The following is a 14,690-nucleotide window of genomic DNA, read 5'->3' on the forward strand; positions in this document are numbered from 1 at the left end:
GATAAGCCTTCAGCGAGACCTGGGACGTTTCTGTAAAAACACACACATTTCTAGACTGCATGTATGGCTCTTTTCAAGCTGCTTGTATAGATCATATTATACTCTTACATCCGTCTGAATAAATGTGACAAAGAGGTGAGGTTATAGATCGGGAGCTTGAGGAATTGTGCAAAACACAAGAGGATTTTAGATAACATGGGGCCTAATACTGTACATATGAAATTAATAATACAGAGTGCTTTTTGGAAATAGGGAGGAGTTAAAAAAAAAAAAAATAGCAATATTGACAAGAAAAAGAGAAAATCACACACTTCTTTTGGCTAGATAACTGAAGCTGTCTAAAATCATACATGCATAATTTGGGCTAATTTTTTTTATTTTCATGTCATTATTGGGCTAAATCAATACATGCATAATTTGGGCTAAATCAGTCTAACCAATCAGCTAACCAATCACAGCACATTTCGTATTTCAGAAGGCAGGCTCTCATTTGATACAGGAACTATTCGAGCCGTTGATCATGCCAGACTGTGGAGAGACACGTAGCTGTAATGAATGGTTACAATCATCCGGGTTTAAATTACACTAAATGTGTTGATTTTGAGCCTGTATCTACAGTGTTTTTCCCCAGGCAATGGTAAAAACATAAAAACTTGCTGTAAAACAGCATAATAGGACCCCTTTGAAATAAGCACTTAAATGTCAGTTTAATTCTCACACAATCATATTGTGTGGCTCTAATGCATATATATGTAGCACATGAATCATATGGACTACATTTAGCATTCTTGCATGTTGTATAGGAAAAGAGCAACAAGCAGATTCTTCAAAATATCTTCTTTATATATATTACACACATTTTTTTATAAAAATTTAAATAATTAAAGAAATTTAATTTTTCAAATCATCCCAAGTCCATATCGAGAACTACTGAGCAAACGTACACGTGAACAAGTGCTAAAAAGGAAATGAGCTCCCTAGTTGAGAACCAGTGCTTTAAAGCACACGTGTCCATGAGAGAATGCTGAGCTGGGAATCAGATGGTTATATCAGATGCACTGCATTCAGACCACATGACTCTGGGAACGATGGCGATAACATGTCAAGCCCTGGAGCAGAAGACAAGCAAAGCCTGTCCTCAGACACTAATTAGATTTAGCCAGCAGCCCTCATATCAGAAACTCTTTTAGCTCCCACTGCTCTCTCAAACAATCGCCTGCATTTACTGCAAACATACCAACATTAACACCACTAGATAAAAGAACTGTGAATTCTTTTCTCTTTCGTTGACTTCAGTTTTTTTTATATATATAAACAATGTGGGATAAATCATATATACATTTCATTTCATCACAGCTCTTTACAAACATAAACAACAATGAAGCCCACCTTTCTGAATCTGTGTAGCTTTGCCTCCCTTCTTTTCTTCAAATGATCAATTCTTCAACAGATATCTTTGTTCAGAGGCACACAAATCTGTCATTTGTTTTGCTTTCTTTGATAAATGGCTTTGTTTCAGCATTGGGGAAGCTAGTACAGAGACTTGTTTAGATTGTAAAGGAACTGATTCAGACAAATGTGGTAAAACACTCATAAATCATCTTTGGAGAAGCCCACACCCAGGCCGCTAGAGGAGGCCTGCTCTTTGTGCTCCTGTCCCAACAGGTATTAGTTCTAGGAAATGGATCTGTCTCTTTCATCTGTCTCAGACGTACTGTGTCTTGCGTGAGTACCTCTGCTTCAGACAGAGAGAGGGGATGCCGGGACAGAGAAAGGGAATAAAGTTCCACTAAACCCCCCTCTTTATCACCTCAAATTCAATAAATGTTGAGTAATGCATGAAATGTGTGCGCATGCGGGTTTGTATTGAAGTTTCCATGACTCACACAGTGAAAATGTACCGGTTTTATCCCTTCTTTCCTCAAGTATGAACCACAACAACTAAAGTGGTTGTAAGGTCCTCACACACTCTTGTGGCTGTTTTTGTGTGTGTGACCTTTGGATGGTTTCACATAAATGAGGAAATTCAAAAGCGCTGTATGTAGGGCAGAGGTCATAATGTAATCATTTTAAGAATGCAGGAAATTACAATTCAAACGAAATTACACTGAGGTTAAGCACCAGGCTTATTTGATTATTCAGATTCTTTTCTAAAGAACGATGTGCGCTGCGAGCATTTGAGAGTGTTCGTAGTGCTCCAGTTTAAAGCACAGCAGTGCTGTACATTAAGTTTGGGATCAGTACAATTTTTTAATGTTTTTGAAATGTATGCTTACCAAGGCTGCAGGTATTTAAGCAAAAAAAGACAGTAAAAATAGTCATATTGTGAAATATATTACAATTTCAAATAACTGATCTGCATTTGAATATATTTTAAAATATAATTTATTCTTGTGATGCAAAGCTAAATTACTCCAGTCTTCAGTGTCACATGATCCTTCAGAAATCATTCTTATATGATGATTTGCTGCTCGAGAAACAGTATTGTCGATGTTGAAAACAGCTGTGCTGCTTAATATTTTTGTGGAAACTGTGATAGATTTTCTTCCCAGATTCTTTGATGAATAGAAAATTCAAAAGACCAGCATTCTTTTGTAACACACATTTTTCGTAACATTATAATAGTCTTTACTGTCACTTTTGATCAGTTTAATGCATCCTTGCTGAATAAAAGGAATTTCTCTCTCTCTCTCAAGAAAAAATCTTACCGCAAACATCTGAACTGTAGTGCATGTAAGTGTAGCTGTTTCATATATAGTACAGCAGCATGCAGAGCACCATATGAACAGACCACAAGCTACAGCACAAGTCCAGACATGCTCGTTTTTCCTCTTGAACAGGCACAATACACGGTATGATGCTAATCAGAGGTAGGATGGAAAAAGGTCTTCGCTACATTTCATCTAGTTTTCTCATTTTCTCTCTCTCACAAACACATAAACATGTAGGCTGCTGTAAAGGGAAGCCATGTCCCTGTACTGACCCTGTTTGGGTTTCACTTCAGAGCGGTGACACGCTGGATATTGTTCTACAGCACGAGGGCCAAACCACAGGCTTTATCTCCGTCCCCTCTGGGGTCTTTATACCCTGGCCATACACAACCCTCAGCTGCTCACTGCCGCCCCACAGCGTGTGTTGTGGTTACCAGAAGAAAAAGTCTTGTCCTCTCATGTTTTCTCCACAGTAGGTGGATTTGTTTTTTGTCAGTGTTGGAGATTTATTCTACTGACTAAGCAATTGCTGCAAAACCTGTTTTAGATAGGAAATGGAGAGGGATGGAATGGAAGCCACATTTCCGATAAAGAGTAAATACATTTAAAAAAGTAATTGTGATTTTTTTTCTTGCACTTATGAGCTTATATCACACAATTCTGAGTTTACATCTGGCAATTCTGTTTTTGTGTTTCCATCATGGAATCAAAAAAAAAGGTAATTGCAACCTTTTATCTTACGATCCTGACATTTTTGTCTAACGATTGTAAGTTTGAATCTCACAATTCTGAGTTCATATAATGCAGTTTTGAGTTTATATCTCGCAATTCTGACAAAAGTCAGACCCTGTATTGTGAGATTAAAAAGTCGCATTTTCTACTTTGTGGTGGAAACAGGCTTTCATAAAATTGAGGTAATCTAGGCATATTTGAGGTGCTTTTTAATACAAGAATAACTTACAATTGTTCAAAAATCAGTTTAAAGATTGAAACAAACCCCTAACTTTAAGTTTAAACTTCACTGTATTACACACTCTTCATGTTTATGCTACAAAAACATGAATATCTCAAATCAGGGGTTTTCAAGGGGTTGCAAGGGAATGTAGAAAAACATGATATATTTTTATTTACAGAATCTTAGCAACCCCAAAGCAACACTCACCCACAAGACCATATCATCGCTGCAGCAGGTTTTCTGGATGAAATCTGCGCTGGGCTAATCATTGTTTAGTCATGGTCTTATAATTTCCAGAAACCCGTCTGTGAGTTTTCTCCTCTTATACGCTCCATTGCTTGTCTGCTTGATTAAACAGTAAACTGCCATGTGGCATTACTATATTGCTCTGAGCGCTGACCCTAAGCAGAGTTCAGGCCTGGCGTGGGGCTTAGCGACAGGCCTGTGGTCGCTGCGTCTCTCTCACCGCTGAGCACTTTGCCATGTGTTGGCCTTTTGTGAGTTTGTGAGCTGAGTTTTCCTTTGCGTTCTGTGCAGTGAGGGAAAGAAGGGATCGCATGGCTGAACAGACACTAATTGCATTTTTTGCATTGAGCTCCACTGCATTCCATGAGCTCTGTGTTCCCGAAGCCTCTGGACCGCAGCGAGAAAGAGGAGGAGGGGAGTCCTCCAGTATGAGGCTTGTTCTTGATTTATCAAGCATATTTTGTTTTATTTGTGTTCTCTGTGCTTCCTTGAGGCTCTCCAGTACACGCCAGGCTTGTTTTACAGCAGTAGCTTTACTGCATCGGATACATAGCATTGTGTTCTCACACTGACAGTATTGATCTAAAAAAAATGAAAGTGATATCCGGGTTAATATATTGAGTAACTAAAAATATTTATCAGTGTTTATCATGAGTTGGCCATTGGGAATTGTTACCACAGTTATTACATGTTGGTTTGATAGGGCACAAGGTTTTATAAGGTCAGCTGAAAGATGCACTGTACGTTATGCAAATGTCTATATTTGACCCTGGAGCACAAAACCAGACATAAGTGGCCTAGGTATATTTGTAGTAAGAACCAACAATACATTGTATGGGTCAAAATGATCAATTTTTCTTTTATGCCAAAAATGATTAGGATACTAAGTAAAGATCATGTTCCATGAAGATATTTTGTAAATTTCCTACCATAAATATATCATAACTTAATTTTTGATTAGTAATATGCAATGCTAAGAACTTCATTTGGACAATTTCAAAGGCGATTTTCTCAACATTTAGATATTTTTGCACCCTCAGATTCCAGATTTTCAAAAAGTTGTATCTTGGCCAAATGTTGTCCTATATTGTCCTAACAAATCATACATCAATGGAAAGCTTATTTATTCAACTTTCAGGTGATGCATAAATCTCAATTCCAAAAAAATGACACTTATGACTGGTTTTGTTGTCAAGGGTCACATAAATTCTACATTTGATGAGCAAAGGCATACTTTTAATTATTTCATTATAGATATATATTGAAAAAACACTACCTTTCAAAAGTTTGGAAAGATTTTTTATTTATTTATTTTTTTTTATTTTTTTGAAAGAAAGAAAGACAATACTTTTAATTTATATACTTTTTAATTTAATTTTCAAATATTCAAATAATGCAGTTTTGTTTTTCTTTTATTTATAAAAATCCTGGCAAAAATATATCACAGTTTCACAAAAGTATTTAACAAATATTAGGTAGCCTAACTGTTTTCAACATTGATAAAAATAGGAAATGTTTCTTGAGCTGCAAATCAGTATATTAGAATGATTTCTGAAAGATCATGTGACACTGAAGACTGCAGTAATGATGCTGAAAATTCAGCTTTGCATCACAGGAATATTACATTTTACTTATATTTTTAATTATATTCAAACAGAAAGCAGTTATTCTAAACTGTAATAGTATTTCACACTGTTACTGTATTTTTGATCAAATAAATAGTCTTTGTGAGCATAAGAGACTTCTTTTGCTCTTAATAAAATCTCATTTACGTAAGGAGGTGGGCCACATTTACCAAGGAATCAAACCCAATGTTTAGAGCATAGATTACATACTGCTAAAGTTGTCTGGCTTGCTGAATAGACAGTGTTTGTGCGCCTGTCACTGTGTAACATATGTCTTTTTTCAAACAATGGGTGAGTAATTCACTCCATTATTTTATATAGCTTCATAAAAGCCTATATTGCAAAACACTGAGTTGTTAAATAGGTTTATAGTGCATTTTCATAGTGTTCCTGCTGAATTCAGCACACAATGTGTGACAAAAATAGACTCCAAAATACTTGTCGTCGCACATGCTCTTCTGTTTCACAGCTTTGAGTACAGTGTGAATGCTGAAACTTGTTAACATGGTAAACAAAATAAATGCATACTGCCTTTGCATGCAGTGTGAGTTTATTGCCTTAAAGCATGAATAAGCTCCCCTTTTCCTTCACTGTAACACAGTGGCACCAGAAGTGTACTCTAACCAGCCAAACCAAAGCATCCTGTGCTACCTCAGCTGGCCACGGCACATGTGTGTGTGTGGGGGGGGGGGGTGTGGGGCTGTGGCTGTGCTCCATCCATTCGGCCTACTCTCCATACACCCAGTGCCAAACAGGCAGCCAAACAGTTGTCCTTAAGCTTTTCTCTTTTCTTTTCTCCCTCTACCTTTTTTAGAGTTTGTTTTAAAATACCCTCGACCGCATTTCTCTCTCTCTTTTTCTCTTTACGACTGTTTGCTTTCAGAGTTTAAATGGTTTGTGGGGACGGCCCGTCTCACGTCGTTCCTGGGCAACAGTCTTCAGGAATGAATTCCGAGCCCTCAGTAAATGTGCTTAGTGCTTAGACTCATGCAGCTCTCCAAAAACATGCTGTTGAAACTAGAGAGCTGAGTGCATTAAAGGCCCATTCCTCGCACAAGGAAAACAGGCGCGTTTGTTGTTATTTCAGTTTCATGAACAGCACAAGTCATTGAGGGAGTGTAGTTTCACTAGGTGGCGCTATCCCGAGGTTATTTTCACACCGTTATCAGGCGTGTTTTGTCCGTTTTACGCTTTTCCGTGTCATTGCCGGTGGGCAAGCTGCATAAATGAATCAGTTTCTCTGTCACTGCTATAACCGGCCCTGCGGACTTGTTCAAACAGAGGCGGTCTGTGCCTCCCATGTTTCAGGCCTGAATAGAGGCCTGTGTGGAGAACTGGTGGAACATGTTGTATGACTTTCCCTGCCGACCTCCTGAGAATGTGCTGACATTAAATCACAGATGGAGGGGTTTGTATGTTTAGTAAGGCCTGTTTATCTTCTGAGGGTTATAATATAATAATTATCCATTTTTTAAAAAGAGAGAGAGAGAGAGCTGTGTGCTGGTCAGAAGCTGTTGCTCTATGATTTGTTTCAGAGTGAAGCCATCCATAGCCAGACCCATCTGATCTCAATTTTCTCCTGTAGACAAAAACAACAACAGCGATGAAAAAAAAACAACATCAACAAGCACATGCTTGTGTCCGCACATCGGAAGGAAATCAATAAAAGAGGGAGACAGAGTAGAAAGATTAAAGGAAAAGCAGAAGACAGAGGGGGGCGATGGAATTTTCGGCAATTATAGTTTGGCAAAACACAACAGCGGTTGATGTAGGAATCAACTCATTTAACGTTTATCCTTTTATGCCTGACTCTATTTCAATGCAGTACTGTTTAAAAAGAAAGACATGGAAAAGTATTTTGAAAATGAATGGCTTGATGAGATCATTTAACTTTATATATTTAGCCTTATCATACTCAAAATCATTCCTCAATGGGAAGTTTTATACATACCGCATATGCCACATGCCACACATAATGCATATGGAGCAATTTATGAAATTTCATTTTTGTCAGGAAGCAGCTGATCTGTTTAACCCTAAATTAAATCTGAATAATTGGTGGATGCATACTTATCAACATCAAGAATTTATGTTACAAATAATACTGAAAGTGAAGGTTCCTCATCTGTTCAGAAGTGTTTTCTTTTGAATTTTTTAAAACAAATTTTCACTTTTTAAAATGGTCCTGCAGAGTGACAAATGAATTTTTTAAAGTATAAGTTTAACTTGTATTTTTTAAAATTAATATAGAATCATATCAGCTCACATGTTATGCATAATAATTATAAAATAATTCACGAAATGCTGTTTAAAATAGTTTGCTGTACTGTAAAAGAATAGAATGTCAACTATAAATAAAATTCAAAACCAAATTCTGTTGTTAATAGTTCTGCAATGACAATATTTAGTTTTTTATCTTCCACAGTCATCTCTCAGATATTACTCAGAGTCTGTCCAGTAAATCTAACTAGCTTCCACCCATCGTGTTGGCCATTTTTCTCAGTATGCTGAAATCACTGTGGAAAAATATTTTACTTTTAGCACTAGCAAACTAATTTCACCATGACTTTGTTTGACAGTGTTCATCTACAGTGTGATTGTGATCTGAACACAAATCCATAAATCTAATCTCATACTGTTATACGATACATGTTCTAGAGCAGGGATTCCAAAACTTTTTTCAACTGAACCTCTTTGACCAAAAATATTTACTTGAAGTGTCCCTTGAGTTTTCAAGTTAATATTTCAAATTTGTAACACATTTCCACACCCCAGTTTGGAAAACCCTGTCCTAGAGTAGCATCCAATAGTGGTTATAGCATATCTGTTCATTAGAAGTGTAATGTTTTTTTCTGTTTTTCCACCACATTCAATGCTAACAGTCTTTTCTCTGTAGCTTTTGCGGATGGTGACGTTGCCTGAAAAGCGATGGAGGGCTCGACCAGGAGGGGGCGCTGCGAGGAGAGACCCAACCGGACAGGGCCAGGCAGATGAGGATGAGGAGGGTCTAGAAAGCGGGGACTGTGATGATGAAGATGAGTGTACTGGTGTTTCTGGACTCGGGCCGCCTCCGAGACGCAAACGCCTGCGCATCTTTGCAGGTCAGTGATATAGTGCCCATTGGAACTCATTTTTAGTGTCAATGAGTTTTTAACTGGTGCTACTGTTAGTTAATATTGCCCAATCTTTGTTAAATGTTTAGATCACCCAAAAATGACAATTCTGTCATTAATTACTAACCCTCATGTTGTTTTTTGGAACACAAATTAAGATATTTTTGATGAAATCCAAGAGCTTTCTGACCCTCCATAGACATCAACGCAACTATCACGTTCAAGCCCAAGAAAGGTAGTAAGGACATCATTAAAATTGTCCATGTGATGTCAGAAGCACCATGCATGTGCTGTTGTATTCTTGTGAATGTGCATCACAGATGCGGAAGAGGAGACATTGTTGAATAAAGCTGTTTTCTTTGTGGACAAAAAGTATTCTCGTATAGCTTCGTAAAATTACTGTTAAACCACTGATGTCACATGGACTATTTTAACAATGTACTTACTACCTTTCTGGGCCTTGAACATGTCAGTTGTGTTGCTGTCTATGCAGGGTCAGAAAGCTCGCGGATTTCATCAAAAATAAGGTCTTACGGGTTTGAAACAACATGAGGGTGAGTAATTAATGACACTTGAAGGGTGAACTTACCCTTTAAAGTTGCCCCAACTTCACAGGTTACAGGTAGCCATGTATTATCAGTGACCTCACAGCGCTATCATTGTCCGAGGGAACAAACAGGGTACATGGGAGATGTTCCCTTTGATGCAAAACAAAGCACAAAAGAACCAACAAACCATGTTAGTTCAAAGAAACTAAACAGAGGCAAAGAATAACAGTAGAAGGGCAGGAACAAGGAGTTTGATACTGACTGACAAAGCCGGACCAGCTGAGCAAACACAACAGAGGGAATTGTCATCCTGGTCATGTTGTTGTGGCAGAGATTTGGGCTCTCAGGGTAGCGCCGCAAGGGGCCCAGGGTTACACTGAGAATCCCACTTATAAAGCACATGTGGAAGGACAGGATAATGCACATATCAACACTCAAATTTACACAGAGGAAGTGAAGCGTGATAAAACATCCAGCATCAAGCGCTGAGGTCTGAAAGCTCTCTGAACTTCTGAGCCGGCGGTGTTTGTGTGTGCGTCCTCCCTCCCTCTCGCAGAAGATTTACTGCTTTAATTATTAAGAATGAAGAGAATGCGTTTTGGGCGCTGGGATGAACAGTTGGCGATATATCTTTACTGTCTTGGAATTTTATATCCCGCCCCCATTCCCCACTCAACCCCCAATCTCTTTTTTTTTTTTTTTGTTTTTTGTTTGTATGTTAGGTCGGTGGGTCGCGACCGAAGAATGAATCACAGGATTGTTCTGATAGTGTTGTGGACAGCAGGGGAAAACAATGCTAAATTCTAATAATAAAAAACAACCATACAATAAATCATTCAGGTTAAGACACTTAGAAGGGAGGAGAAATCACTTCTGATATCTCTTATTGTTGATGTCAAAGGCTGTGCAAACTATGAGGTTTGTTAAGTTAATCTGCTAATATGGCTAATGCTACTACAGTATTTTTAGTCCTATGTTGATTCTGTGTGTTAATTAGATACATTTTAGCAACATTATGCAGGCAAAAAGTAACAAAGCAAATCTCAAAAATCACATCCAATTAAAAAAGCACACCTTTGGTTAGCTTGGCAATGTTTAGTGATAAACCTGAACCTGTTGCGAAATCTGCTTGGAGAAATCTTTCGTCCTCATGCAAAATGCCTGGGTGTTGTGTTTTCCTATTTAAATGATTGAACTGAGGCCACACAAATTGCATACAATGGTAAAATTGACACATTTAAGATTGGTTCATGCAGAACGTTTTTGTGTTAAACTGCTCTGCTTTCTATTATAATCAGAAAAAAACGGTAACACTTTATTTTAAGGACCTATTCTCGCTATTAACTAGTTGCTTATTAGCATGCATATTACAAGCATACTGGCTTTTTACTAGTATTTGTAAACTAAATATTAATGCCTTATTCTGCATGACCATATTTTGGATCCCTTAATCCGACCCCATACCTAAACTTTACAACTACCTTTGTTAAGCAAAAAACCAAAATATAAAAAAAAATAAAGCAAAAATATAGTAAAAAAAAGAAATCTTTAACATAAAAAAAAATTAAACTAAATAACTTTTCTTGCTGCTTTTTCAGCATAAAGGCATGAGTGCTACATTTTTAAAGACATTTCAAGTCATGTTTAAATATTAGAGGAAGCTGTTTACTATAACAAGGGTGATTAAAGGGATAGATCACCCAAAAATGAAAATTATCCCATGATTTACTCACCCTCAAGCCATCATAGTTGTTATGACTTTCTTTTTCAGACGAATACAATCGGAGTTAAATGAAAAACTTTTCCAGGCTTTAGAATGACTGTGAATGATAGTCGAGATTTTGAAGCAAATTAAAGTGCATCCACCCATCATAAAAAGTTCTCCACATGGCTCGGTGGGGGTTAACAAAGGCCTTCTGAAGTGAATCAATGCATTTTTGTAAGAATAATATCTATATTTTAAACTTTATAAACCATAATCTATAGCTTCTGCTAACATACGCGCATTCCCGAGAAAGTGGCATTCCATTGATATTTTTCTTACACAAATGCATCAGTTCACTTCAGAAGGCCTTGCTTAACACCCCATTTGGAGCACTTTTTATGATAGATGGATGGACTTTTTTGGGTTTCAAAATCTAGACACCCATTCACTGCCATTATAAAGTTTGGAAGAGCCAGGACATTTTTTTTAATATAACTCAGATTGTATTCGTCTGAAAGAAGAAAGTCATATACACCTAGGATGGCTTGCGGGTGAGTAAATCATGGGGTAATTTTCATTTTTGGTGAACTATCCCTTTAACTTTCAAAAACAGTAGTGATCAGTTCTGCTGTTTATGCATTTACAACTCCTATTTGGCTAATATTATGTTCAAAGTTTTACATTTCGTCATACCCATGCAGTTTACAGTCATACCTATATGTTGTTCAATATTTGACCAATATTCTTGCTCAAGTATTGTTCAAATACGTCTGTTTGTTTCAGTGTAGACCTTTAGGCCTCTGATGAAACAGGTACACAGATAACAGCAGATAGCTGCAGATGACCCAGTAAAACACGCTTCAGCCCTGCTGTCTTTTCATCCCATTTTGGTCGTTCAGGGAGGGGTCAGGAAGCCAGAATGCTGAAGGTCATCCATAGGCAGGTTTACTAATGGAAGTCCTGTCTGTGCCTGGTGTGCTGAGATGGACGATGTAGATCTGGTTTCTCAAAAGAGACGCAGCTTCGGCGCTGCGCAGGGACCTGGGGAGCGTGACGGACAGAACAACAACTAGGTGCAGACAGGCCGCACCTCGGGCCCAGACCCCTCCATATATCAAAGCTGTCAGCTGGACAGTAATTTTGTGGATGTTCTGAATGATCCGGATTGATTGATAAATCATCATTCACTCTGGGAAGAGATTCCAGGCCTCCTTGCCCCCCAGGACTGCCCCCAACCCACATACCAACCCACGCATTCCAGGCCAGCAGAGCTATTCCTGGACACGGGCTGTGTGTGTGTCCTGTGCACACACCCCGAGATACACACAGCCGGCGCTGAGGTCGTGTCATCTGCCTCACCACACTCACTTTAATGTCAGCCGCCCGCTTAGGACAAGAGTATGTGAGCGGCGGTGCAGTCCAGCATTAATCAAACATTCTGTTATCACATATTTAATAATGCTTCATGAGAAAGGGTTCGTATGAGATACTTTAGTTGTTTAAAATTGAACTATTGATGTCAGTATGGCTTAAACTGTTTGTAAAATAAGTGTATACATCTCAATAAGTGTATAAGAAAATCTGAATCCATCCTTTCCTCCGCGGTCAGTGCCTGGTTGTTTGGCCAGTCATGTGATCTCAAAGTGGTTTCATGTTAGTGTGCATGATTTTAAACATATGTTTTTAAAAAGTTCTGTTTATTTCTTTGTGTGCAATTGACTGATTTTCGCCTTTGTACAACAGACTTGTTCCAAGTGTGATATATATTTTATACAGCAGTTCTATAAACAAGACATTAATAATGAATAACTGGCTAGTTATTAAGTTTATTTTTTCGGTGCCAACATAAATAGTTGCAAAAAAAGAGAAAGCGGAGTCAAGTGTTTTCAAAGAACAACACAGAGACTGAAATGCCACGAACACAAACAGTTAGAGTGATACAAAGTGAAACGGCTCGATACTTCACAATATGGTGCGGTTTGTTAACATTAGTTCATACAGTTGGTATTATAAACTAACAATAAACTGTGACCTTTTTATAGCATTTTATTAATCTCGGTTGATGTTTATTTCTACATACATACTAGAACATGTTTAACCCTTTAAAGCTGGATATAATTATAATAATGTATTATATTTTCACATTAATGTATTGTGAATGAATACGAAATATAATAAACAACATATCAATAGTATATTTATAAATTAACATTAAGCTAGGTTAATCAATTATTAAAATAAATTATAAAGTAATTATCTTTCAAATTGATGTAATAAAAACAATAAGATTGTAATTATATATCATTTAATTATATATATATATATATATATATATATATATATATATATATATATATATATATATATATATATATACTGAATAGATGGATAGCTAGATAGATATTATAAAAAAAAAAGTTGAGAATTTAATTCATTCATGATAATAAATATGCTTTAATGTTAACCAGATGAACCTTATTGTAAATTGTTAAAAACCATTAAAAGTAATATCAGCACTCTTGAATTGGTGCTTGGCCAATCAAATAAAAGGAATGTATTTCATATTTATTTGATAAAATTGTATTCGATGAGTGGAATTGAAAACTGCCGTGCATAGCGGTGAGTGTTTGAGAGAGATACCAGACATAAACCTGCTCTCTCAGTCTCATCACTTTTAGTTAGGACAGCACGCCAAACCATAAACCTCGTGCCCAGCTATCATCACTGCCTTTCTTTCTTTATGAGCTTCCGCCCCTTTCTATCACACTTTCTCATCTTTTTCTCCATCCAGACCCTGAACGATCACCCCATTTTGTGTCTCCAAACAAAGTATCTCATTCAGCCTATCTGATGCAAGTGCTTAGCTGCTTTCCTGACATTTCCCACCCTCTCTGCGCTCCTTGGTTCCCTTCTCACTTTATCAAGGAGGAGCCCGGGAGGAGTTGATGAATGTAGCTATCACCGAAAGGCCAAACCCCTGGAGTCGGGGGATTTTGGAGAGAGCCAGTCAGAGTATGCAGCCTTGACCACTCCGCCGCACAGCGTGGGCCCTGTCAGAAGAGCTCTTGTTATTTTCCAGTGCTCAGCAGACGTTTGGTCACTGTAAGTGCTGAGGAGCATTTTTTCTTTGAAGCTCTTTGGCCCTTTATCAGCAGGCGAGGGTTAGCAAAATACAATGTGGAAATATGTCTGTAATGTGAAACACGCAGCTCGCTGTGAGAGCCTGGGCAGGGCTCGAGTCTCAGGTCTAATACAGATTTACTTAAGATATGGAGAGAGTTAGAGAGATGGAGAGGAGAGGAAATTTTGTGATGGATGGTGTGAATTTGTGAGGCAAAATGACAAGCGCAAGCATTCGAAAGCAAGCACATTTTTTTTCGCAGCATAAATAGTTTCATCCTTCCTCTGATGTTGAGGCTGGAATGCTAACAGGCTCCATGTGTCACCTCTGACCTCTAGCACCTGATAGGTGAGGAGCAAAGCACACGTTTTCCATTACAGCACAGGCTTTCTGCAGCCGCTCTGTGCCGCAGCCGTAAACAAGCTGCATATGAGGCCGGCCTGCCTAGTGTTAGCATGCGCTGTCAATCTGTGTGTGTGAACTGGTGTGAGTTTGTGTTTATGTGAGGAAGTATATGTTTATGTGAGTGTGTGTGGGTGTGTGTAAGTAGGTGGGTTAAATTATCTCTGCTTTGAGGAAAAATCTATTACTAGAAGCTAGTTAAATATGGAAACATCTCCCTTTTGTGGAAACGATTCATAAATAAACTAAATTAATGTTTTTGGT

The 14,690-nt window shown here is 37.9% G+C and overlaps 1 protein-coding gene across 2 annotated transcripts in view; it reads left to right on the forward strand.

The window, feature by feature from the left end:
• Positions 1-14,690, forward strand: part of gpc3 (glypican 3) — a 128,000-nt gene that overhangs the window by 101,391 nt on the left and 11,919 nt on the right. For both annotated transcript variants that reach the window (XM_042738499.1, XM_042738500.1), the window contains one exon: positions 8,434-8,638. In XM_042738499.1, the coding sequence (XP_042594433.1) occupies positions 8,434-8,638 (205 nt within the window). The remainder of the gene's footprint in view (positions 1-8,433; positions 8,639-14,690) is intronic.

The sequence above is a fragment of the Cyprinus carpio genome, chromosome B14 (assembly GCF_018340385.1).
Source record: "Cyprinus carpio isolate SPL01 chromosome B14, ASM1834038v1, whole genome shotgun sequence".
In the NCBI taxonomy this organism is placed as follows: domain Eukaryota; kingdom Metazoa; phylum Chordata; class Actinopteri; order Cypriniformes; family Cyprinidae; genus Cyprinus; species Cyprinus carpio.